General features: G+C 45.4%; 1 protein-coding gene across 1 annotated transcript; it reads left to right on the top strand.

Annotated features, from left to right (window-relative positions):
- The first annotated feature begins 7,337 nt into the window (after positions 1–7,337).
- On the top strand, positions 7,338–20,567 carry AAR2 (AAR2 splicing factor). The gene is made up of 5 exons (XM_075347549.1): positions 7,338–7,377; positions 14,902–15,445; positions 16,700–16,917; positions 17,134–17,363; positions 19,253–20,567. The coding sequence occupies exons 2-5, from the start codon at positions 14,904–14,906 to the stop codon at positions 19,475–19,477; spliced, it is 1,215 nt and encodes a 404-aa protein (XP_075203664.1). The 5' UTR covers positions 7,338–7,377; positions 14,902–14,903; the 3' UTR covers positions 19,478–20,567.
- The last annotated feature ends 6,375 nt before the right edge of the window (positions 20,568–26,942 follow it).

Raw genomic sequence — 26,942 nt, 5'->3', positions numbered from 1 at the left:
AACAGGTCAGGTATAAAGTTGTGATGAAGAGTAAACCAGTGTTAGGTTATAAAAAAAATAGCCCAAACTATAAAGCTCTCACAGAGCACTGTTCAAATCATTATTCAAAAATGGAAGGAGTATGGCACAACTACCAAGACATGGCTGTCCAACTAAACTGACATTTCAAACGAGGAAAGTACTGAGGAGAAGCAGCCCAAGAGGTCCATGGTCTGGACGAGCTGCAGAGTGCAGAGATCCATAGCTCACGTGGTAGAATCTGTACATAGGAAAACTGTTAATGATGAGTGGTTTTTAACAAAAAGCTTATTTTGATTTCCTTGGCTTCTCTTCAAGAGGCATCACCCCATCGTTACCATGCACAAATGTCCTGTTGTAACATCTCATAAATGTTGTTCTTTTGTGTCAGTAATTCATTTGTAAACTTGCCTGACGAAGGGGCCTTTGGGCTTTGAAAGCTTGCAAACATAATTTTTCTGGTTAGCCAATAAATGTATCACTTCTATAATAGATTTGTTATTTTTGTGAATAAAGGTATTTACATCAGTTTTTCTGGCTAACAGGGTAGTAAATATATAATTTTATATTGTGCACCTTTATATGTCACAAATACTTGTTACTTTGTGTTGATATATCACATACATTTCCAATGAAATACATATTCGTTTGTGGGTGTAACATGAAAAAAATGTGGAAAAGTTCACAGGATATGACTATTTATTCCAGGCATATCAGTACCGGTTATGACCACCAGGTGGCAACATGAGCAATTCAAATTTTTAGTTTCCCCGCTATTTAGAAATTATATCTTATTGCTAAGTTACAGAACGATATACATTATGTGCATGCAGATAATGCTAAAAATAAAGGCAGATCCTTCAGATTTACAATAATAGTTAATAGTATGCTATAAACAGCACAGAAAAAGAATAGCGGAATTTGTGCCAGTGACAAATCAATTACATGATGATTTTAGTTAGGGTGTCCTAACTCTTCAGGCCAGTTTCATATGTCCATGAAACACAGCTTATGCTCGGCTTGCGTTAGAGGACCCAAACATGGGGGTCTTCTGACCTGAGATAACTGTCTTATGGGCATACATGGGACAGGGGGCTCAGGATATGATATTCAGTGTTGGGCTCGATCTTACGATCTGAACATGGGAACTATTTTTTTTTGATATGTGAAATCACCCTCAGAACGTAATGAGGGCAGTATGGCTGTGTACAATGAGCTGTTACCACAGTGCATGAAGAGCCCGCTGAGTGCAGTCTGTACATATAGAATCCAGTGAAGCACGCAGTGGCGTAACTAGAGTTTGATGGGCCTCGGTGCAAAGTGCTGACCTGGGCCCCCCCTCCACGTACACCAACACATGGGGTACGGGATAATGACGCATCCAGGTTTCCCATGATCTAAAATCCCTCTATCAGCACCCAGCTTTCCTATGTTCTGATATCCATCTTGTCCTAAGCACCCTGCTTCCCCATGCTCTGCTATACATCATTCCCTTAGCACCCAGCTTTCCCATATCAGAGTATGGGAAAGCTGGGTGCTGAGCGATGTATAGCAGAGCATGGGAAAGAAGGGTGCTGAGGGAAAGAGCCTTTTTCCCTCAGAACAAAACGTTTCCCATCCCAGGCTTGTATCTTTGTCCCCCTTATGTATATAGCTCTACAAATACTGTAATGGCCCCCACATAGCCTCCCATATAGTATAAAGGGTCCCACATAACCCTTCATATATTAGAAATGCACCCCCAAAGTCCTCCATGTATTATAATGCATTTCTCATAGTTCTCCAAGTATTATAATTCTCCCCATAGTACTCCATATATTATACTGCACCACATAGTCCTCAATGTTTTATATTGCACCCCCATAGTCCATGTATAAGGTAGCCTCCATAGTCCTATATGTATTATAATGCAACCCCATACTCCATGTATAATGCACCCCTATAGTCCATGTATAAGGTGTCCTTCATTTTGTATAATGCAGCCCCCACCAGGCTTCCATGTGTGTAATGCAGCCCCCACCAGGCTTCCATGTGTGTAATGCAGCCCCCACCAGGCCTCCCTGTGTGTAATGCAGCCCCCACCAGGCCTCCCTGTGTGTAATGCAGCCCCCACCAGGCCTCCCTGTGTGTAATGCAGCCCCCACCAGGCCTCCCTGTGTGTAATGCAGCCCCCACCAGGCCTCCCTGTGTGTAATGCAGCCCCCACCAGGCCTCTAGCCACCATGTAGTCACTGATTTAAAAATAAAAAGTACTCACCTCTCTCCTCGTTCCCTTGCTGCTCCGGTCAGCATCCTCCCATCCTGCGCTCTGTATACCTCAGCACAGCAGTCGCACAGGAATGACGTCACCGCGCAGGCACAGGGGAGAATGATGAAGCATAGAGTGGCACAGGCTCAAAGCTTTATCATTGGTATGCGCGATGACTGGGTAGGAGGGCCTGGTGCCGCCACTGACACCGGGCAGGAGGTCTGGTGTCAGCGGCGGTGGCGGCACCGGGTCATATAGCGGCCGCATGGTCTGTGACAGATCAGCGCAGGTCCTCTCTCACAGAAAGGAGCTGGCTGCTGATCTGCAGGGCAGCTGCCGGGCCCCTAAGCTGCTGGGCCCGGCGCAATGACGACCTCTGCGACCGCGGTACTTACTGGAAGCGCACCTCCATTTTTCCTGTTGGATTTATATGTAGCACGGGTCAGGCTCCAGTACAATTGAATTCCTATTAAAGGTAATAAGAATAATTAATAATAATTTTATTCATTTATATAGCGCTATTATTTCCACAGCGCTTCACATACATTGGCAACACTGTCCCCATTGGGGCTCACAATCTAGAGTCCCTATTTGTATATCTTTGGAGTGTGGGAGGAAACCGGAGAACCCAGAGGAAACCCACGCAAACACGGGGAGAACATATAAACTCCTTGCAGATAATGTCCTTGGTGGGATTTGAACCCAGGACCCCAGCGCTGCAAGACTGCAGTGCTAACCGTAATCTATCTAAGCTATTAAAATGGGCAGGTTATAGAATGCTGAAAAAAACCATACCTTTATGCCTCATATCAGATGCCTTGTTGTTGAAATATCATCTTTTATCACTTTATGTAAATGAGCTCTTTTTAAAATAATCTCTGGAGGTGGAGTTATCTTTCAGGCAGCATCTGCCCCATAGCCTGGAAAAGCTTACTTATATAAAAGAGGATTTATCCACAAGGCATCTGATATGAGATACAGGTATGACTTTTCTCTGCATTCTATAACCTGTATGCCCATATTAACAGTTTAAAAAGGTCAAAGTGGTAACAGATTCCCTCTAAGACTGAATAAAATGGAGCTGTTATACGAATGTGTGCAGGAGCCTTATGACTGTTCAGTTGTGCATACAGGGTTGCCAACCATTCAGAAATTCCAGGACCAAAAAACTAAAAACAAGGAACTTTTTTGACCTGTTCGTAAAAAAAAGTGAGGTATTTCTGATTTTTTTTTTAAGCTAAAGAAATTTATACAGATTATTATGACTGTAATTATCACCATATCTCAGTTTACAGTGAATGCAGCTTATGAATTTTGGGCGGTAGACATTTATCACTTATCATAATGATTTTATACAGTTTTCATGTCTGTCCATGAAAATAAAAAGTCAAGTTGGCAGCCCTGTGTGTGCATATATGTCATTGTAATTAAACTAATTATATATATATATATATATATATATATATATATATATATATATATATATATATATATATATATATATATATATATATATATATATATATATATATACACACACACATTATATTCTGCAACCTTGTGTCTACATGACCACTTGTATGCTTGTTTGTACACTATGGGGCTATATAGCAACTACGATTACCACACGTCCACTGGGAATATGGAGGGCGCACACCTGTCTATGATATACCGTACCATCATTTATCATGACTGTATCTGAGCACTAGTGATGAGCAAGCATCACCATGCTAGGTACTCATAATGACAAGAGATGAGTGAGCACTACTAAGCTCAGGTACTCGTAACAAGCAGTTGGAAACTGGGATGGGACAATATAGGGAACAGGGTGTACAAAAATCGTTTACACCACCCCTCTCCATAATACATTCTCTACACCGCTCCTCTCCATAATACACCCGCTACACCACCCCGCTCTATAATATATCTCCCACACTCCCCCTATGTATATCCCCCCACACACTGCCGCTCTGTATCTCTCCCACATATACTGCCTCTCTGTATAATATCCCCACACACACTGATCTTCTGTATAATATCCCACACACACTGCCCCTCTTTATAATATCCCTACACACACACACACACACACACACACACACACTACCTCTCTGTAGATTACTCACATACGCTGCCCCTCTGAATACTATCCCACCCATACACACACTGCCCCTCTGTATAATATCCATCCACACACACTGCCACTCTGTATAATATCCCTTCACAAACTGCTCCTCACAACACTTTGTTAAAGAAGTAGTGGGCACCATGTGCAATAAATAAAAATAAGTGGAGGGGTGCTAACAAACAATGCAAAAAAATGAATTGTAACATGAGGAAAAAAATATATAAACATGGCTTTTATTGATGCTCATTACGAGCACCTGAGAATGGTAGTGCTTGCTCATCACTACTTGTTATGAGTACTGAGCACCTGAGTATAGTAGTGCCCACTCATCACTACTATTTACCTGTACCGAGCATGGTAGTGCTCGCTCATCACTACTCGTTACCTGTACCGAGCATGGTCGTGCTCGCTCATCACTACTCGTTACCTGTACCGAGCATGGTCGTGCTCGCTCATCACTACTCGTTACCTGTACCGAGCCCCACAGCATGGTAGTGCTCACTCATCACTACTCGTTAGCTGTACCGAGCATGGTAGTGCTCACTCATCACTACTTGTTGCCTGTACCGAGCATGGTAGTGCTCACTCATCACTACTCGTTATCTGTACCGAGCACCCGAGTATGGTAGTGCTCACTCATCACTACTCGTTAGGCTGCTTTCACACATCCGGTTTTTGCAGTGCGGCTCAATCCGGCTCAAAAACCTATGCAACGGGTGCGGCGGAAAAACCGGATCCGTTGCATAAGTTTTTCCATGTGGCCCGTACGTTTTTTGACGGATGCGGCCTGATACTGAGCATGTGCAGTGCAAAAAAACGCATCCGGCGGCCGGATACGTTTTTTGCCTCAGGACGCAGCATCCAACGTCCATAGACTTGCATTGTAAATCGCGCCACATGCGTTTTTTTCACCGCACAAAAAACCGTGCCAGGCAACGTTCCATCCGGCCCCCGCATGGGCCAAATATGCCGCATCCGGGAAAAACCGGACGCAACGCAAGGCCATGCGGCACAATACGGCGTTAATGCAAGTCTATGCGGGAAAAACGCAACCGGCGGCAAAAAAAACCTGTTGCGTTTTTTCTGCAAAGCGCCGTATTGTGCCGCTCAGCAAAAACCGAATGTGTGAAAGCAGCCTTAGGCTAGGTTCACATTTCCGTTAAAATGTATCAGTCACAATCCGCGGCTATGGTAAACAACGGCATCCGTTTAGCGGATTCCGTTGGGTCCCATAGACTTGTTTTAGTGGCGGATTGCGACTGATGACCTTGCGTTGCATCCGTTGCGCCGCGGTCAGTTGTTTTTTGACTAACCGCCGGGCGGGAGCAACGCAGAATGTAACGTTTTTAAGGCCGTCAAAATTAACGCGCCGCGCAGGAATCCATCACCATCCGTTAAGCTTGTAATGGATGTCTATGGTGCTGGATTCCATCGTAATCCGTCATACAACTGATCACTACTAGTTACCTGTACCGAGCATGGTAGTGCTCACTGATCACTACTCGTTACCTGTACTGAGCATGGTAGTACTCACCCATCACTATTCGATACCTGTACCGAGCATGGTAGTGCTCACTAGTGATGAGCGAGTACGCTTGTCACTACTCGGTACTCGCACGAGTATCACTGTACTCGGGCTACTCGGCGGGTACCGAGTAATTTCGCGATACTCATGCTGTACTCATGGTCTTCATCCCTGCATGTTGGCGCTCTTTTGAGAGCCAGCTCTCATGCAGGGATTGGCTGGCAGACCACTGCAATGCCACAGCCCTGTTAGTTGTGGAATTGTAGTGATTGGCCGGCCCGCACAGCGTGACCGAGCCTTTATACCGGCGGGCGCGCTGTGCTCTGCACACAGCCATCTCATATTTCCTGCTTTCCTAGCCCACAGGCGCCTATGATTGGTTGCAGTGAGACACGCCCCCACGCTGAGTGACAGGTGTCTCACTGCACCCAATCACAGCAGCCGGTGGGCGTGTCTATACTGTGCAGTGAAATAATTAAAAAAAGCCCTCCATGTCCGGCGTAATCCACGGACCTCCAGCGTCGCTTCCACCTCTGCTGCATGCAGCTGACAGGAGCTGCAGAAGACACCGCTGCTCCTGTCAGCTTCACACAGCAACTGAGGTGAGTAGCGCGATCAGCTGCTGTCAGTCAGGTAACTCACGGCCACCGCTGGATCCAGTGGTGGCCGCGGATAAGCTTAGTGACAGCTCAGCTGTTAGGGAGGGACAGACAAGACAGAGAGACCGACACAGAAATAAAGAAAATGACTTTTGTGACATTTTTAGGGTTTCTACATGCTGCCGGGGGGTCATTTCATAAAAATACTCGGGTCTCCCATAGGATAACATTGGGCTCGGGCCGAGTACACGAGTATCTTGGGATGCTTGGCCCGAGCTTCGAGCACCCAAGCTTTTTAGTACTCGCGCATCACTAGTGCTCACTCATCACTACTCGTTACCTGTACCGAGCATGGTAGTGCTCACTCATCACAACTCGTTACCTGTACCGAGCCCCACAGCATGGTAGTGCTCACTCACCACTACTGAGCACAGGAAAGCCACATTTTGAAGTACCTGCAGATTTTCCATCACTTGAGGTTTCATCAGCTACTCCTCATGTTAATAATGAGATTCACCTCAGGAAAAGGAGGGTTGTCTCACCGGTTACAATATTGTTGCTATAGAAAACAGTTGCTTTCATATCATACATGAAGCGCTTACTACCAAGTATACCCAACGTAGATGTGCCCAAATAAAAATGAAGACATCCACTTACAAAGTGCTTTCAAATACATGTCATGTCATACAATAAGAGAAGCACGTGCAGACGTACTGCGCAGGGCACGCTGACTAAAAAGCGCGGGAAACGGTCTGCCTCCTATGGCAGGAACGATTTATGCACGGAACTAATATTCCAGCTCATGCTTTCTGGGGAAGATATTTGTGGTGTGTCGGGAAATTCCGGCTTCATCTTGCAGGTGAGTGGCGTGGAAGTAAAGTTTCCGTACGGATATGTGCAGTGTACGGAGTATGGTGGGCAGCGGGTCCTGTAACCCCTATCATATTAGCTCTGTATTGAGGGGATATAGTGACGTCAGTAGCATCTGACCCCCTCCCGTACCCATACAGGGGTGAAAGTGCTGGGAGAGTGGCTGCACCGCAGCCCCCTAATGTTTTGTGATCAGAACCAAGCTCCTTAGAGGAGATGTAGCCGCAGGTGCTGTGATCCCCGCGTTATAAGGTGCTGCCCTGTAATCTGTGGAGGAGCCTCGCAGTATGGCTGCATTACATTGGCAGTGCTGTGCTCAGTGAAGAGCTGGAGACTAATAGCCGTCTCTTGAGCAGCACACGACTTTTTCATCTTTCACCCCTGGCTCCTGGCTCTTCTCTATTAGAACTATAAAGCCCAGCACAACTTCTGCTCTAACATTCAGCTATTAGTGGTTTGTTGTGGCGTTTACCCTTATCACTGTATAAGAAGACACCATGACATGTGAAGAAACACACCGCTCTCTGGACAGTGAGAGCCGTGATTAGGAGGCCGAGAGCTGCGATGGTGGGAATTAGTGATTGGCAAGATTTAGAACAGCAGTGTGTCATGAACTAGGAGGGGGCAGCTAATTGCCATATTGAAATTAATGGCCTGGAGGGAGGTGACTAGTACCCGTCCCCTGCAATGTAACTACTGCACACTGGCATAACTAGAGGTCCATGGGCCCCCACCATGTTGCCAGATGTATGGATATATTTAGCAATTTAACTCCTGTAAAGAGATACGAGTTGCCATCCCCCCTCCCATCCTGGTCTATTTGTCTCCCTCCTGGCATATATGTCCAGTTCCTGGTATGTATGTCCGCCCCCTGGTATCTACTGTCCCTCTGCTGGTATATATGTCCACATCCTGGTAAATATGTCTTTGTTCTGTCTAATGCAAAAAAAAACAACAAACATTGCACTCCCCGGCTCCCACGTCTCGTGGCGATTTCCTGTGTACCCAACGTGCAGTGGCCGGAAGCTTTCATCGGCATCCGTGCCATGGCAATGCATGACATTATTGTTATGCGCCGCCCTCAGTCACTTGGACTAAATGAAATCTGCCGACTTCTGTTTGGCCGACAGCGTGTATCTCAGGACAGAAACCTGACGGGTCGCTGCGATGCATTTCAGCTGGATGTGTGCTCTTGGATGCATATCCAGCTGAAGCAGGGGCTGAGGTCGGCGGGCCCCCTGCACCCCAGGGCCATTGCCAATCGGGATTTCTGTGACCACGATCATTCCATTCCTGACTGCACATAAGAAGCCAGGGTCTTGGAAGGCATTACTGATCAAACTCCATGGAAACCAGCTGTAAACTATATAAGATAAAGGTTCTTATTGCAGGAGAATAACAGTAGATAGAAAAAGCAAGTCAAACTTTAAAAAAAAAAAATGCAAACATTCCTTTTAAAAGGGTTCTTTCTTTCCCTATGCATTCAACTTGGATGTGGTGTGTGTGTGGTCATAAATCAACTGAGATGAGAAAATAAAATAGTACAGGTATCTGCACATGGTGTCTTTTAGATGCCGGTGTACAAAAACCACTGCAGGAAAACCCCAGAAATGTTTCCCTGCAGCATCTTTTTTTACACCTTTACGCCATATATAACATAGCATCCAAGCATTAGCTGCCAGGAGAATGGATCAGTCACTTCCTTTAGCCACTTTACTGCTTTCTAAGCCTAAGGTCCCCTTTACACGCCTTTTGTTTACGGTATGTGTGTCATCCATACGTGGGACATTTCTTTCACGGATACCACACATACTCATTCGCATGGCCATGTGAACCACATAACATGTCTGTTTTTATCTGGCAGCACGGATAACAAGGGGCCAACACAAGTCAACGGGTATGTGAAAACACAGCTCACGGATGGGGATCACAATAAAAATGGATGGTCAAAACGGACCATGCCACACATACGTGATTATATAAGGACGTGACGGGAGCCTAAAGTTATTCAAAGGAGTTACAAAAGATGGGACATATGTACTGCGAGTGTTTTTGGTAGACATTAAAAAAAATCTGTGCACCTACACTAAGGTTAAAGTGAACCTGACAGCTGATACATAGAGGTGGGGAGAGACCTGTCAGTCCATGGCAGTGGGCAGGGAGAGGCCACCGGGGACCCGCGTGTCCGACTACTCGAGTCCCTGGCTGGCTGTTAAAGCATGGTCATCTATGGAACGTCACATTGTTTCAAAAACTGCAGCATCAAAAATTGAGAAAAATAGTGCAAATAACTTACCTAATGATTGCAGAAATGCCGCAGAGAATCCAAAACTGATCATGTGAACTTGAGTTAGAAATTCTCCCATTGGACCATTAGAATGTGCTCACTGGTAGGTTATCAGTTAACCCATTCTGTAGACACCCATAGACAATGTAAGGGTTCGCTCACACTGGCGTTTTATTGGATAGCACTCATTCCAATTTTATACTATGGGGCAGTGCCAACCAGAGCTTTTTATTTTTCCTCATTCTTCTGATGAGTGAGCATGAGAAAAATATTGCTGTAAGCTGCGACTGGCAGCATATATTAGGTACGCGCAAATCATTGGACTGCACTCTGATGTCATTTGGTGTCTGAGCCCGCATCAAAGGCAGGGACATGACATATGATGTACATGTCATGAGGGGGTTAATAAAACACAATTACAAAAAATATTTTTTTAAGGGCCAAATACATGCTTTTATGTAAGAAAAAAAAAGTCTCCCAGAGGTGGATAACTTCTTTTTATTGACCACCGATTGGCTACATAGTAGCCAATCTGGGGTTGCTTCATAGTCTGATTAGATCGGCTTACTGCCCTTTCATGTGCGCAGAACAGTTGTTCTGTACTCCTAGGCCCTGTGCCCACTGGAGAAAATACCTGCGGAATTTTCTGCAGGTATTTCCACAAGTTCAGCAGCTCCCCCGGAATCCACAGCTATCCATTGTTGCGGATTTCACGCGGAATGGTTGCGGAAAACCTGCAAAATTCGAGCGTTATTCCTGCGGAAGTCCCGGCCTCTATCTCCATAGTAGAAAGGCACCTAGCTAACCTCCTGATAGCAGCGCTCATCATCCCCTACAGTGACATGGGCTGACCTATTAATGTTAGCTCAGGTCACTGCACTGCTTTCCCAGCCAATGGGGACCATACTGTTCTTCATTGACTGGGACAGTGAGTATGGATCGTCGTGGGACCCCCTTATCGGATTACGCCGGACCTGGATTTGTCTTTTCTTTCCAATAAAGTGGTGAAAGAGTGAATGTGTTGGGGAGTGTTTTTTCAAATAAAAATTTTTTGTTGTCTTTTTTTTTTTTATTTTATTATTACTGACTGGGTTAGTGATGTCGGGTATCTGATAGACGCTGTGACATCACACCTTTGAGCTTGATGCCAGGGGACATTACACAGCTGGTATCAGCCCCATATATTACCCCGTGTGCCACCGCACCAGGGCTTTCGAAATGAGCCGGTAAAGTCTCGGGACTGTTGCATCTAATGGATGCAGCAATTCCGGCCAGCTACTGGTTGATATTTGTACGCTGGGGGGCTCCCAATGATGTGGGTCTCCCCAGCCTTAGAATACCAGCCAGCAGCTGTGAGGCTTTATCTTGGCTGGTATCAAAATTGGGGGGACCACACGCTGTTTTTTTTAATTACTTAATTATTTATTGTACTGTACGATATAGACCTGCCCACCGGCGGCTGTGATTGGTTGCAGTCAGACAGCTGTCACTCAGCGTGGGGGCACGTCTGAGTGTAACCAATCACAGACGAGGGGAGGAGTGAATATGTATGAGACTAATGACCGGCCGGCTCAGGGAGAACAAAGAGCTGCTGCGGGAGCAGTGTGACAGCCACATCAGTAATCGGTGGGTATGTAGAGCTTGCTCCTACCCCTTTGCGCCAGATTCTGTTCCCCATACACTTTATATGGGGACCAGCATCTGGCTAGATGCCCAGGACTACATGTAACTCTACTTCATTTTGGGTTTTTTTGTGGTCCGCAAAAATAGATGGAAGTCACACGGATGTCATATGGACCGTATACTGAACGGAACGGTACGAATGCGGTTGTCACACGGATGCTACACAAATGCACCCGTTAAAAACAGGACTGTTCTTTGCGGACTGCAAAAATCGAACAGTCATGTGAATGTAGCATAATAGGAAGCATAGGGAAAAAGCCGCCGGCGCCACAAAAAATGATAGCAAAACCACCTACTGGAGCGGCTGCTGGAAAAATCCCACTAGCTTTTGTTTCTGAAGCGGCTTCGCCATAGAAAACCTCGGTGGCTATGCCATCGGAATTAAAGGCAATCTGTCACCAGGTTTTTAACACCTAATCTGAGAGAAGCATAATGTAGGGGCAGAGATCCTGATTTCCTGATTCTTGTGGTGTGTGACTTACTGGGCTGCTTAGTGTAGTTTTTATAAAACCACTGTTTAATCAGCAGTAGATTAGTGTTACAGGACTACTTGGCGTGCTGCCAGGTAGTCCAGTATATTCATGAGCTCTGTGTAACTGTTAGATCTGCAGGAGAGAAAATATTGATTTGATGAAAATGAGAGCAAACAGCTCAGTAAGTGATACATCACTGGAATCAGGGTCTCTGTCTCTACATTATGCTGCCTTCAGATGAGGTGGAAAAAACCTGCTGACAGATTCCCTTTAAGGTGTCATGTGCACATATCTCCATCATTTGAATGATTTTCAAACACACCTAAATGTCATTTCACCCAATGACCAAGCATTTTACTTTCTTGTCAGGAGATTGGCAGCCTGATTTCAGAGCCTTTCTAGAAGTGTCGATTTTAAATGCATCTTAAGGGGCTGATTCATTAAGACTGGCATAAGACTGAAGGTAGCTGAGTTCCCTGTGTGAATGGAGCAGTGGTGTGGATGTATGCCCACCACTCCATTAACTATATATATGATTGCTGAAGATGTCCTTTGTAAATAAAATGAACTCTGCAGCACTGCCCCAGAACTGAAATCTGTCAGGTAGTCACACTCGGGTCTGCTGTGCTCCAGCACATCATCACTCTGCAGTGAGCAGAGCAGGCTGTTTGTCAATGCTATTGCGGGGGCGTGTTCTTCTTTTTCCATTCTGCGGCTGCCTTCTTAGGCTATGTGCACACACTGCGTTTTTTTGACGCTGCGTTTTTGTGCGTTTTTGGCCGCTAAAAACGCACAAAAACGCACCTGCGTCGAAAAAACGCGGCAAAAAACGCACGCGTTTTGCCGCGATTTGGTGCGTTTTTTTGCTGCGTTTTGCTGCGTTTTTGCTCACTGCGTCCTTATGCGTTTTTTTATCAGTAAACAAAAAAAAAAGGTCTGATGTCATTTCCTTCTTCAATGTGTTCTTCATTCTCCACTAGTGTATGCAGAAGAGCAGACAGCTGCAGAACTACAAGGCTCAGCATACTCCATCCAATAGTGTATGCAGGAGAGCAGACAGCAGCTGTCGAACTACAAGGCTCAGCATCCTCCTTCCAGGACTGTATGCAAGATTTCTTTGCCCCCCCCCCCAAACCAAAAAAATGACGTGGGCTTCGCCATATTTTTGTATGCTAGCCGGGTACAGCAGGCAGGTACGGGCTGCCCCCAACCCCCAGCTGCCTATTTGTACCCGGCTGGGAACCAAAAATATAGGGAAGCCCTTTTTTTTTTAAATTATTTCATGAATTTCATGAAATAATTTAAAAAAAAAATGACGTGAGCTTCGCCCAATTTTTGAGTCCAGCCGGGTACAACTAGGCAGCTGGGGATTGGAATCCACAGTGCAGGGTGCCCATGCTTTCTGGGCACCCCCGCTGTGAATTGCAGTCCCGCAGCCACCCCAGAAAATGGCGCTTTCATAGAAGCGCCATCTTCTGGCGCTGTATCCAACTCTTCCAGCTGCCCTGAAGCCGGGTGGCTAGCTAGGTAATAATGGAGTTAGGGCTAGCTGTATATTATCAGCTGGCCCTAAGCCCGAAATTCATGGTGTCACGCCAATATTAGACATGGCCACCATGAATTTCTAGTAAAGATAAAAATAAACAACACAGAAAAATATTTTTATTAGAAATAAAACACAACACAATTAGTGACTCCATCTTTATTGAAATAAAGAACCCCCCTCCGCAGTAATCCTGGGTCAGGGTCCCGCACCGTCCAATCCGGATCCAATATCATCTGATCGGTTTGCTGGAAGGCAAAGCGATCAGCTGATGTGTCAGGTTCTAGGGGCTGAAGCACATCACACATCAGCTGATTGTATAAAAGCCGATTATACAATCAGCTGATGCATCGGTGCAAAAAAAAAAAAAAAAAATACTCACTTATCTGCTGATTACCGGCAGCTCCTGCAGCGATGGGGCGGGAGTATGATCCCGTCCGATCGCTGCAGCAGCTGCCGGTAATCAGGGATGAAGTCTCCTGACGCATCCGCTGATACCGGCCGGGCGCCCGCGTCACCGCGATACTTACGATCACCTGATGCGTCAGGTGACTGCATCAGGTGATCCATCGCCAGGTCCTGCATCCATCGGAGCTTTCCCGGCCGTCTGCACACAGCCGGAGCCGGAGCGGCGATACCGTGACAGAATCTGGGAGCGGGCATGGCACCGGGAGTCTGCAGACAGGTGAGTATAACTTTTTTTTTTTTTTTTCTACTGTTAACTTTTGTTTTCGCAGCCGCTTCCACCTCCCGTCCAGACATGGCGCCGCACGGCAGCATACATGCACAGGACGGGAGATGGAAGCGACGGTGACGGTACCGGGAGGATTCACGCTTCTGTATATACTGACAGAAGGAATCCTCTTCCTGTACACGTCACTTTACTACCCACCTCCTGCGTTTATAGCTGCGTTTTTGGTCTTAGAAACGCACCAAAACGCAGCTATTTGCGTTTCTCATTGCGTCTTTCAACATCCCATTGAACTCAATGGATGAAAAGCGCAGTGAAAAACGCGGGAATAATTGACATGCTGCGTTTTTGTGGCACCACAAAAACGCAGCTGAAAAAAAACAGATGTGTGGGGACAGCAAAAATTAAAACTCATAGACTTTGCTGGGGAAGCAAAGTCCTGCAGTTTTGAGGCCAAAAACGCACCCGAAAAACGCGCAAAAACGCCGCGAAAAACGCACTGTGTGCACATAGCCTTATGATGGGGCAGTATCATACAGGGGTAAGAAGTACACACCCCTGGTGAAAACTATTTGATAATACCCACTTGGACTTAATGAAAATTGACTCATTAGCTGCCAAGTACATTGACTGCTAATATCTCCTATACGAAGAGTCGAGAGAAAAACGTTTTACTCTGCTCTGCAGCCACTACCTTATTACACTTTGTGTCCATTTCGATATGAACAATGTGGTAAAAGGTCCAATAGGCCCCTGAAAGTGTTCAAATCCTTTCAATCCGTGAGACTTTGATTAAACCTTAATCAATTACGTTTTTTTTTTTTTTTTTTGCGCAGATATGGCAAGCTCATCTATAGAAATGGATCCAGATTTGGCTCGGCAGTTGTTTTTTGAAGGCGCAACAATTGTCATCTTTGGAGTACCTGAGGGGTCAGAGTTTGGCATAGACTCAAATAGTTGGCAAGTTGGTCCTCGCTTCAAAGGTGTTAAGATGGTGCCACCAGGGATTCATTTTATTCACTACAGCGCAAAAAGAATTGGTGGTGCTGCTGACGAAACTGGTCCACGCTCAGGCATTTTTTTCCACTTGGAGCAGAAGGAGATTCGTCTCCTGCAATGGGACTGTATGGAAGAAGAAATGGTTGCTGCTTCCGAGGAAGAAGGTGAAAAATTAAGGGAACAGTTGATGTCATTGGACCCATCTTTGGGGCCCTACCCATATGAAAGTCTCCGCCGCTGGGTGTCACTCACCAACCATATATCTAAAGAAGCCATGTTGAAGCTACAGCCAGCCTGTGGGACCATTTGTTCCTTTCCAGAGGTCTTGCCTATGGAGGAAATGACCCACACAGAAGATCGAGTCAAACATAACTTACCCAGGTAGATATAGAAAAGAATATTGTGTAGAATAATGATTCTTTCTGTGTAAATGATTAAGGGATTCTTTCTTTCACGTTTTCTATTATGCACCACATATGAACACCTGAGAAAAGCTGACCAAATCTACATGTGTAGATGGGGAACTCAAGATCACCAAAATAAAAAGGTGAAAAAACTCCCAGGTAATCAATTAACCTATAAGAGAGTGGAGTCACATAATCACCAAGGTATTACCAAAAAATATGAATCTTTATTAAATATCCAAGTAAAATAAATAACATACACAATTAAAAGAGCCTAGTGCAGGACAAGAGATAAATAAAGTGCCAATGCTGAAACAAAAACGTGCAGGAAGGGTCATAATTGTGCAGGAGGCACCGGTAACCAGATACACAAGTAAAGAGCAGGAAAATACAGCCTGTCAAAGATGAATAACGCAGCATGTACCGATGCCAATTTGACACGCACCCATAGAGTACCCTGTCAGCAATTAGCACCACCGCAACCCCAACGCACGTTTTGCGCCGGACTTGCTCGGAGGGTCACATGTAGCCTTGTCATAGAGAACGTTTTTTATTAGTTCACTTATTCTTTAAATGCATACATTCTGGCCTGGGTAGCATTATTACACCCTTCATGGTGGGACAGGAACATAACATCTACTACCATTTCAAGTTATTAATTTTTTCAAACACGTGATAATTAGGCCTAAGACACATGGCATGAAAATCGGAGCGAGTGGAATGCAATAAAACATCGCATTCCACTCGGACCAATATTAGCCTATGAGTCAACACCCATGAGCAATTATTTTCTCAGCCTTAATCGGACCGAGAAAACAGTCGCAGCATGCTGCGGGTGCAATGCGATCCTGATTTGTCTCGCACCCATTCAAGTCTATGGGGCGAGAGAAAAATCACACTGCACTTGCATTACAACGGTGTACCGCGATTGCAGGGCGAGAATGGCAATAGCTGGCTACGGTGGAGAGAGGGAGATAAATCCCTCCTTCCCCTCCTCAGCGCCGGCCCGCCCCTCCTCAGTCGCAATGACACTCACATGATACTCGGCTCCTGCTGTGCTGCCAGCGTGAGCCGAGTGTCATGCGAGGATCGCAGTAGATCCCCGTGTGGCTCCGGCCTAAAGGTGAGAGAAAATAAAATATATATATTTGATACCTGACACAGCTATATTCTCTACATGTTGAGCCCATGTTGAACTTGTATGTGGTTATATTTTTGCTCCTTTGCGCAGGTATGATACTGTCTGCCAGAATTATAAGGAAGGCTTGTCCAGGCTTCCCCAAATGAAGCAGAAAGAGGGAACAGAGATCAGATTCAGCCAGTTACCGGAGAAAATGTACCCAAAGAATGCCACCCCTTCTGAGATTACACAGCACAGCATGGATTCGTCCTATGCCCTGGGACAAGTCATCAACATCAACTATCCAGGGAATCCACTGGCGATTCTAGGTCAGTGAAAAACAGCTAAGAAATGATGTATTTCACATTTTCTCCATTATAATTGTATTCAATGCCAGCAGACTAGGTATCCTGTGCAGTGCTGACATACTTGCACTGATAATGAGTTGACCTCATTGTAATAATGCTAATTATTATATCCTTGACACTAATGCTTTTGCGGCAATGCCAGTTGTCTTATTAACCCTACGGTTTCTTCCATTCCAGCTGAGCTGCAGTTTTCCTTTGTGTGCTTCCTCCTGGGTAACGTATATGAGGGGTTTGAACAGTGGAAGAAGCTGCTGAATCTGTTGTGCCGTGCAGAGACGTTCTCCGTGCAGCATCCAGATCTGTACAATGAGGTCATCTCTGTCCTGTATCACCAGCTGGCACAGGTTCCTACAGACTTCTTCATAGACATTGTGTCCCAGGACAACTTCCTGACCAGCACTTTGCAGGTAAATTAATCCCGTGAGCCGCGTCCTTTTTCTCTTTGTGTTGTTGGCAATAACGATCCTTGTAAAAATATCATTAGACTGTTTTATTAGTATCCATTTTAAGAAAATTTCCTCAATTTTCTTAGCCCTTAAAGGCATTCTCTCAAAATCAATAATGATTAAAATTATTAAAATTCCTCTCTATACTCAAGAACAGAGAGGATTTTTATTGTTTAATACTTGTGTACGTTACCGGCCTCCACTTCAGTCTAGGAAAATGGTTGAGCATGTGCAGTGCTTCCAGGATTTTTAGAGCCTTGTAAATTTTGATCTTTGGCTAACCTGATTGTTGGAGCACTCCACAATCCTACCACGTCTGGTGTTGTTTAGCTCATTTAATGCATCAGAGAGTGCATTGCTTGTGCAAGCATTGCAGCTATACTGCTGGTCTGAAGTGTCGGTAAACAGGAAGCTAGGAGACCGAGAACAGTGAAGTCCGGAAGATTAAACCTCAGAACCTTTTTAAAGGGGTTGTCCTACAGTTACAGCTTATCTATCCACAGATAAATGTCTGAAATGTGGTATAGTTCTCCTGATACAGTCATGTCTCTTACCTCATGTGCAGGGCATCTGTGGTTACAACCATGAGCAACTAAGTGTCAATATATGAGTAAACATAACCATGGATACCTAAGCTGTAATGTCCTGCACATGAGATAAGGGATATCGCTATATCAGGTAACTATACTATATTTCTAATTGGAAGTATTTGCTAATATTATTACTACACCTTCTACTTATTGGGATAGGATCTTGGAATATCCCTTTTAAACAGGCCAATAATTGTTGAACGAGCATTCATAAGAACACTCATTTCCTATTATCGGCACAAGTAAACATGCTACCATCCTCCCGTCTGGTTGTCAGGTTGTTTATGCTGGCATAAAAATCATTCTTGCTTTTTGAAAGCAAAACAATTATATTGGGGTTATTTGAGCCCATTATATAACTAGGTAGAGAGAATATTCTGCTAAATCTGAACATTGTGTAACATGCTCACTATTCAGATTACTCTGTTTCACATTCCCAGGTCATCATGTGACCACTTACTTGCAGTGTCGTGCCAACTGCTTTCTCTTCCACTTAGTTAAGACCATTGAGAGAAACAAAGGAGAAAGCTGTTGGCTTGCAACTCCAAGTATGCAAGTCACCTATGAGTGGTCATGTGACAACTGCCAGAAGTGGAATCAGAATAGTGAGTTTATTACACACTGTTAGGAGTCAGCATGTTACTTTCTTTACCTAGCTGTATAGTTGGCCTGGGTAACCAACTAACGTTTTTGCGAGCTCGTGTAAATAGGCTACTAATCAGCGCCAATCAGTTCTAGGCAGCAACATGGGTATAGGCCCGATGCAGACCTTTTTTGTTTTGCTCGTACTTGTTAACTCAACAAATAGACCAAATTTCATCAGTGTCAAGTCTCTGTCCAATTTTATTACCATTATGACGTCTGCTTTTTCTCGAAAAAAAATGTCATGCTTTTCTAAGCCATTAAACAGTAAGAAATGGACAGCACTCAGGTGACATCAGCACTCATGGATGACATCAACATATTGTCTGTTTTTTTCTTTTGGTGCTGTTGATTTGAATGGGTGAATTTGATCAGCGAATCGGCGCAAAAACACGTTTCAGTTTTATTTTATTTTTTTTTTCTTACCACTCATCATAAAAAAACACAGACATGAGAATAGCCTGCTAGACTATATAATGGGAACGTGTTCTACCCATTAACAACATGGATGTAATACGCGATATAACAGTATGGGCAGACCCCACTGATTCTAGCTGAAAAGACGCCAACATTTTATAAAGAAGCTCATTGTACAGTCTCTCCTATCTCACTCCACAGGTGCTCTTCTCATTCCTGTGTTCCCCATCCACAAATAAAGACCTGAGGAAGAAAGCTCTCCGCTTCCGTGGCCACCTCACCAAGAGGTTTCAGTGGGACTTTGAAGAGGAACCTCTGGACTATGCTCCATTAGTGGTCCAGCTGCCAGAGGGCTGGGAAAACCCTACTAATACAGCCCAAACTACGCATTCAGAAGCAAATGTGGAAATGACCTCTCCTTCATAGCTGTAATTGGGCCACTGTAGACCTTGTGATTCTTCTGTAGCTCTGGAGCTGAGATCCTTGGCTATGAAACTACCCTAGATTGTACGACAAAAGCACTATATTCTAAATGGAAGTCATGTATGTGATTTGATTGCCACACAAACCTCGGCTCAACAATTTCCTTATTTTGGGGCATTGTGAAGTACTTGCCTACATGTGGCACAGAATGCCAACCAGACCCATGTACTTGGAATTGGATGTTATACTCTACCAAGTGTGTAACTCTTAGCAATGACATGTCGGAGAGCTGCATACTCCCCTGATGATTTACTTAGTACTAACATAAAAATGTGTCACTACAACAAACTGCTCATGTCTTCATGACCATACACTAGAGGGCACTGCGTTACCTAAAAATGTAAAACCTCCAGACATACAGCTATAGTATATACATCTATTCCATCTGTATGAAGAATTCTTGGCCTCAAGGTTGCTTATGTCAGCGAGATAGGCAAACACAAGTTCTGGAGATGGGTCTATCTATATCAATGAATTGTTTAAGGGCACATGGTGAGATTTATATCAGATCTTATGTCCTATATTATATATGTATAGCTAATAAAAAAAAAAAATTATAGCAGTTCCCAAGATTCGCCTTTTCGGAAGAACTTCACACCTGTCACTTGGCAACCATCATGATGCCGAGTTGCACAACACGTTCTTGCAGTGATATTTGTCAAGGGAGATTGAGAAAGTCTCATCTTTACATTTTTATTTAGAATGTCTTATAGGAAAGCTAGGGATGTGTGCCTGTTATTTTCACACAATTAGGAGCCGCATGGTAAAAGAATTAAAAATGCTCCAGTACATTGCCCTATATATCTTCAGCATCCCCATGGAGCTCCCCGCAGTGACTGAGGGAGATGGTAATTGGTCATTGTGTCTGTACATGTAATCTAACAACCACAGGCAGTAGATATCAGTAACATAAGTATATATCGGTAGAAGAAAACATTGGGTAATGACTGGTAAAATACTTTCAGTGTGATATGATCTGTCTGTTTTGTATAGTATTGCATCTAACTGCAATAAAATCTATTTTTATTAAGAACACTGGTTATTTTCTGTAGGAATTGGCCAAAAACAAGCCATCGTTTATGGAAGCCTGTATTCCACATATGTCGCTTTAGGCACAAGACACAATTTAGGACCTTAAAAAAAATGGAACTGCCAATACATTTACATTGATTCATCATCCTTGTAAAAATAGCCATCCGAATTATTCTAAACTATACCGAATTATATAATTATACTATATTTACACCATTCATACAGATGATGATACTCATCCGTATATGACCTTTATACCTATACCAACTAATATTCTCGGCTTTCTCATCTGTTGTAATTAGAAAGAAATAGAAAAAAAACATTCTTTATCATAGAGTTGTATTTCCTATGCTATTTACATACTACAATCGTGTGTTTGGCTGACAAATTGGTAAAGGGAATCGGCACAGGATGAATGTTTGCATCAAATATAGGCACTTGTGCATCATGGTGGGCTAATCGTTTAAATCCACCTTCCCACATGCTGGTTTTCTATCTCCTCCCTTCTCTGGCTCTATGAAGCTGAAGCTGTCAATCACAGAAGAGGGGAGGGAGGTGATTGTTTCAATCAGCTGGGAAGGTGGATTTAAATGATTAGCCCCGTCATGATGCACCGACCGCCTGTACTTGGTGTGAACAGTCATCCTGTGCTGATAGTCCCATTAAGCAGATCAGTTCAATTTTCTGGCACATAAGACAAACTTCAAACAGATCAAGTGGTAATTTACACACTAATTATGATATGATTGAACAGACATTGGTCAAATACTGTACCTGTATATGCTTAGGCAATCCTTAAAGGGACTCTTGTCGGCACAGAATGACTGTTTAAAGCAAGCATAGGTGCTCTGCACATCATCACAGGAACAAATATTGCATCTTCTTATCTGCTTGTTTACAGCTTTGGCTTCATATAGCTAGAGAAAGGCAGCGATATGAGTAAAGGGTGCTTTACACGCTGTGACATCGCTAGCGATAGCACCCGCTCCCGTCGTTCGTGTGACATTTGGTGATCGCTGCCGTAGCGAACACTATCGCTACGGCAGCGTCACACGCACAGACCTATTCAGCAAAGTCGCTGTGACCGCCGAAAAATCCCTCCTTCAAGGGGGAGGTGCGTTCGGCGTCATAGCAACATCACTGCGGCGTCACTAAGCGGCCGGCCAATAGAAGCGGAGGGGCGGAGATGAGTGGGCGGAATATCCCGCCCACTTCCTTCCTTTCTCACTGCCGGTGGACGCAGGTAAGGAGATGGTCGTCGTTCCTGCGGCGTCACTCATAGCAATGTGTGACGCCGCAGGAACGACGAACAACCAGCGGCATGCACCACCAATGATATTTTGAAAAGGTGCGAGGTGTCAACGATTTTTGACGTTTTTGCGATCACTGATCGTCGCTCCTTGGTATCACATGCTGCGATGTCGCTAACGGCGCCGGATGTGCGTCACTAATGACGTGACCCCGACGATATATCGTTAGCGATGTCGTAGCGTGTAGAGCACCCTTAAAACAAGCAGGTGGAAAGCTGCACTTCAATGTTTGGCCACACATTGATTCACTAACAGCCTGTACTTGGTGTGTACAGTGATCTTGTGCTGACAGTTTAAACTCCATAATATACATTCTATGGTAAATACTCTACGTGAACAATAGTACTAGGCCATTATCAAACGGCCATATTTCAGTGAGTGTGCTCATTGGACAGGACACTGATGGTCTGTGCACACTAGCGATTTTTTTTTTTTTTTTTTCCCATGGACCAATGGTTTGTGTGGGAAAAAAACAAACAAAATATGCACATTTCTGATCCTTATTACAGACCCAACTGATGTATAAACACTGGTATATCCACCAATATCCAGCAGCCCTCCACTGCTCACACGGGACCGGTCACATCCACAATTTGCTAATGTTACTGACCCCTTGTTTGTTTTTTAATAGGGCTGTCTGAACCCGGCTTTAGTTAGGATGAACATGGTTTCCCCAATTGAAGGCGTTCTGGGATAGTCTCACAATATAGCCATAATATTGTCTCTGGATTTGAGCCAGTGTAAATGGAACCTATCAGCGGTATTTAAGTTTTGAAACGGCCACCAATCTCTTATCCAGGTGGTGATAGATTTACAATGCATGTTTTTACAGATTTGGCATATTATAAATAAAAATATTTATTTTTTTCCAATTTTTTTCTTTCAAATGGCAGCAAGAAGTCACATGCGATAGCTAGTATTCTGCTGGCTGCACCCACACAAGATCGGATACGTCATCACAACCTCCTTCTGTGGCTTTAAGCACTAGTGCAGATTATGGCGAGGTCAGTACACAGCACTGTGCATGTGACAGATGCTGCTAAAGGTGGCTTGTAATGACGTACCTGGTCCGGAGTGGGACAGCCGCGGCTACATTCCAGTGACTTGCTACACCATTACAATACTACCATTAGAATATAGTGATGAAAGGGGTTTTTTTTCTCTTTATTGTGCAAAATGTGTTAAAAGCTAACTAAAATCTTTGTTATCCTGTCATTGTCCTGGATAACATTGTGGCAGTTTGGAGGCCTAATTCCTGCTGAGAGGTTCCATTTAGGGTACCGTCACACCTTAGCAACGCTCCAGCGATCGCTGGTGTGTCGCTACATGGTCACTGGTGAGCTGTCAATCAGGCAGATCTCACCAGTGACCAGCCACCAGTGACACGTGGAAGCGATGCTGCGCTTGGTAACTAAGGTAAATATCGGCTAACTAAGCGCTTGGTTACCCGATATTTACCTTGGTTACCAGCGCACACCGCTTAGCGCTGGCTCCCTGCACTCCTAGCCAGAGTATACATCGGGTTAATAAGCAAACAGCTTTGCTTATTTACCCGATGTGTACTCCGGCTACGTGTGCAGGGAGCAGGGAGCCGGCATTGGCAGCCTGAGAGCGGCGGACGCTAGTAACCAAGGTAAATATTGGGTAACCAAGCAAAGCACTTCGCTTGCTTACCCGATATTTACCTTGGTTACAGTTTACCGCAGGCTGCCAGATGCCGGCTCCCTGCTCCCTGCACATTCAGATCGTTGCTCTCTCGCTGTCAAACACAGCGATGTGTGCTTCACAGCGGGAGAGCAACGTCAAAAAAATGAACCAGGCCCTTTGTCGTATGGACCGTCTCCTCTGGCCGGCTTCACAGGGGAAGTCATGCCCCCGACGGTATAGGTGTGCCATTAGCTTTTTCTTACTTCTAAGTTTTAGATATGACCCGCATTATCTCTCTTAACGTAAAAGGTCTGAATTCACCCCGTAAGAGGAAATTGCTGCTACAGGAACTGAAAACATCAGGTGCAGACATAGCTTTTATCCAAGAAACACATTTTGTGGAATCAAACACTTTCAAATTTGCGTCCCACCGCTTTCCCATCCATTACTCGGCTTACTCGGGCTCCAAGAGGGGGGGAGTTGCTATTTTAATATCCTCCAGTTGTCCTCTACAAATTATGGGTTCTCACTGCGATCCAGAGGGTAGATATGTGATTCTGGAGGGCCAACTGGGGGGATCCCCGCACATACTGGCCAACATTTATGCACCTAATGAAGGGCAGATACGCTTTCTTAAGAAAATACTCGATCTGATAGGCGGACTGGCACCGGCCTCTACGGTGTTGGGGGGAGACTTTAACATCCCCTTTTCGGAGGTGGCCGACAGACTCTCTGTGGGTGGACACCCTCCATCGGGTGCTTTGAAAAATTTGTCCCGGGACTTTCGTAGGCTCATTAGATCAGGCGCTTTATACGACGCTTGGAGGGTGGACCACCCGGGAGAGAAGGCCTTTTCCTTCTACTCGCATCCGCATCAGACGCACACCAGAATAGACTATTTTTTCATTGACTCACAGCTGCTGGGGCGTCTTGAGCGGGTGGAGATGGGATCCATTACGTGGTCAGACCATTCCCCACTCATAATGGACTTCAAGAAAGATGGTCCTCGACCTAGGCCTCAGCATTGGCGCCTTAATGAATCTCTGATCAAAAATCCCAACACTAGGGCCTTTTTAAATAAGCAACTGGTCGAATTCTTTCAGTTGAACACGGGCACGGTCACGTCGCCGGCAACACTCTGGGAAGCTCACAAGGCAGTGATGAGGGGACTATGCATTAGAGAGGGCGCCAGGGCTAAAAAGAATGCCACAAGTCAGCGGGACTCTATAACGGTCCATCTTAAGCTACAGGAGGGGAGACTGGCGGCTGCCCCATCACTGACTATTCTTAGGAGAGTCATCAGCCTTAGGGAAAAGTTGAGAGACTTGGCAATTGGCAGAGCAGAAAAATTGCTAACCTTTTCCAAACAAAGATACTATGAAAGGAGTAATAAGGCTCATACCTTACTCGCCAGGCAGCTTAAGGAGCGCGCTACATCCTCATGCCCTCAGGCTCTGCGCGACGAAAAGGGCACTATCCACTATCACCCCGCTTCAATAGCTGACATTTTTTTCAATTACTACAACAAGCTTTATAACCTTCCGGTTCCCCCGGGCATGGCTTCGCGCGGGGCTGGGTCACTTGGGGACTATTTTTCGGCCCTTGAGCTCCCTTCACTGCCTTGCGGAGCAGCCACGGCTTTGAATGAAGAGATTACTACAGAGGAACTGGAGCAAGTTCTGGAAGCCCTGCCTGGCGGGAAGTCACCGGGCCCGGACGGCTTTACTTATTTTTATTACAAGGTGTTTGCGGCGGAGCTCCTCCCACACATGGCCGCCTTGTTTAACTCTTTCCTTCAGGGTGACCCTATCCCTCCATCCATGCTACACTCCCATTTAATCCTCCTGCCCAAGCCACCCAGGGACCCATTGGACTGTGCTAATTATAGACCAATAGCCCTTTTGAACTCCGATTTGAAGATGTTCACCAAGCTCTTGGCGGCCAGGCTTAATCGATGGTAGCCCCAACTCGTGTATAAAGACCAGGTGGGTTTTGTCCCTTGCCGTCAGGGGGGTGACAACACCAGGAAGGTCATAGACCTGGTGGATGTGGCAAATCGGACGAAGCAACAGGCGTTAGTGTTGAGTCTAGATGCAGAGAAGGCTTTTGACCGCCTTGCGTGGCCTTTTCTCTTCAAGACACTGGAGGTCTTTGGGATCTCGGGTGGCTTTATGCGGGCCTTGAAGTCCCTGTATAGCGCTCCTACGGCCTCTATCAAACTCCCCCTCCACATCTCTAAGCCTTTTCTCATCTCCAATGGCACCAGGCAGGGGTGCTCCCTGTCCCCCCTCCTTTTTGTGCTATGCATGGAGCCCCTCGCGGCCTCGGTCAGGAGCAACCCAGACATCTCGGGGGTCCTGGTCAGGAATAAACCGTTTAAAATCTCGCTTTTTGCCGACGATGTGCTCATTACACTTACTAACATCCATGTGTCCCTTCCAATTTTAATGTGCACCTTGGGTAGGTACGGGAGCCTTTCGGGGTATAAGATCAACTCTAGCAAAACGGAGGCAATGCCCTTGAATCTCGACCCGGTGGCCCTGGATTACCTGCGTTTGAATTTTAAGTTTCGTTGGAAGACAGATGCGGTCAAGTACCTGGGGGTTAACCTCACATCTACTTATGATTCCCTCTATAACCTTAACTTCCCCCCCCCTTTTCCGAGAGCTGAGAAATCTTTTGAGCAAGTGGTTGCCCCTCCCTCTTTCGTGGATGGGGCGCATTGCGGCGGTTAAAATGAGCTTGCTCCCAAAATTATTATATTTCTTTGAAACCCTCCCAGTTAAGGTACCAATAAAGGAGCTGAAGTCCCTTCAGGCGGCTATCCTTAGATTTATTTGGTGTAACAAACGTCATAGGGTGGCCAGGGAGGTGTTGATGGCTCGGAGAAACAGGGGGGGGCTTTCTGTCCCGGACATCCTAAAATACTATTGGGCGGCCCATCTTAGGAGGATCCCCTGTTGGGTGTCCCTTTGGGCATACAACAGGTGGACTGAGATTGAAAAACTTTGGCTGGCGCCTATACATCCAAACACGCTCCTGTGGCCCCCGGCCCGGTGTGATTCGCCCCCCCCTCTTCTTGGACCGATGCAGTTCACTAGGGACCTCTGGACATTTTGCATTAGAAGATTTCCTTTTGCATCCCCCTGCTCCCCTCTGGTGTCCTTCATATACCAACCCTTGCTCCCAAGCAGTCTGGAGTCGGACATGGTGCACCCCTGGCTCAAGGCAGGTCTATTCAGATTTGCAGACATTATAGATGGAAGTACAATGCAGATCCATTCCTTTGAGTACCTTAGAGATAAATTCTCTCTCTCTAATCAAGAGTTTTTCCAATATCTGTAGATCAGAGACTTGGCTGGCTCCTTGTTTGGCAGGGCAGGGGCCTCGATTCCCACAGATTTTGAGAAAATTTGCAG

The sequence above is a fragment of the Anomaloglossus baeobatrachus genome, chromosome 5 (genome assembly GCF_048569485.1).
Source record: "Anomaloglossus baeobatrachus isolate aAnoBae1 chromosome 5, aAnoBae1.hap1, whole genome shotgun sequence".
In the NCBI taxonomy this organism is placed as follows: Eukaryota; Metazoa; Chordata; class Amphibia; order Anura; family Aromobatidae; genus Anomaloglossus; species Anomaloglossus baeobatrachus.
This window is presented reverse-complemented; position numbering and strand designations above follow the sequence as displayed.

Coding starts and splice junctions, on each gene's coding strand:
- AAR2 (XM_075347549.1), top strand. CDS start 14,904: ATGGCAAGCTCATCTATAGAAATGGATCCAGATTTGGCTCGGCAGTTG. Junction 15,446..16,699: donor GTCAAACATAACTTACCCAG/GTAGATATAGAA, acceptor TCCTTTGCGCAG/GTATGATACTGTCTGCCAGA. Junction 16,918..17,133: donor GAATCCACTGGCGATTCTAG/GTCAGTGAAAAA, acceptor CTTCCATTCCAG/CTGAGCTGCAGTTTTCCTTT.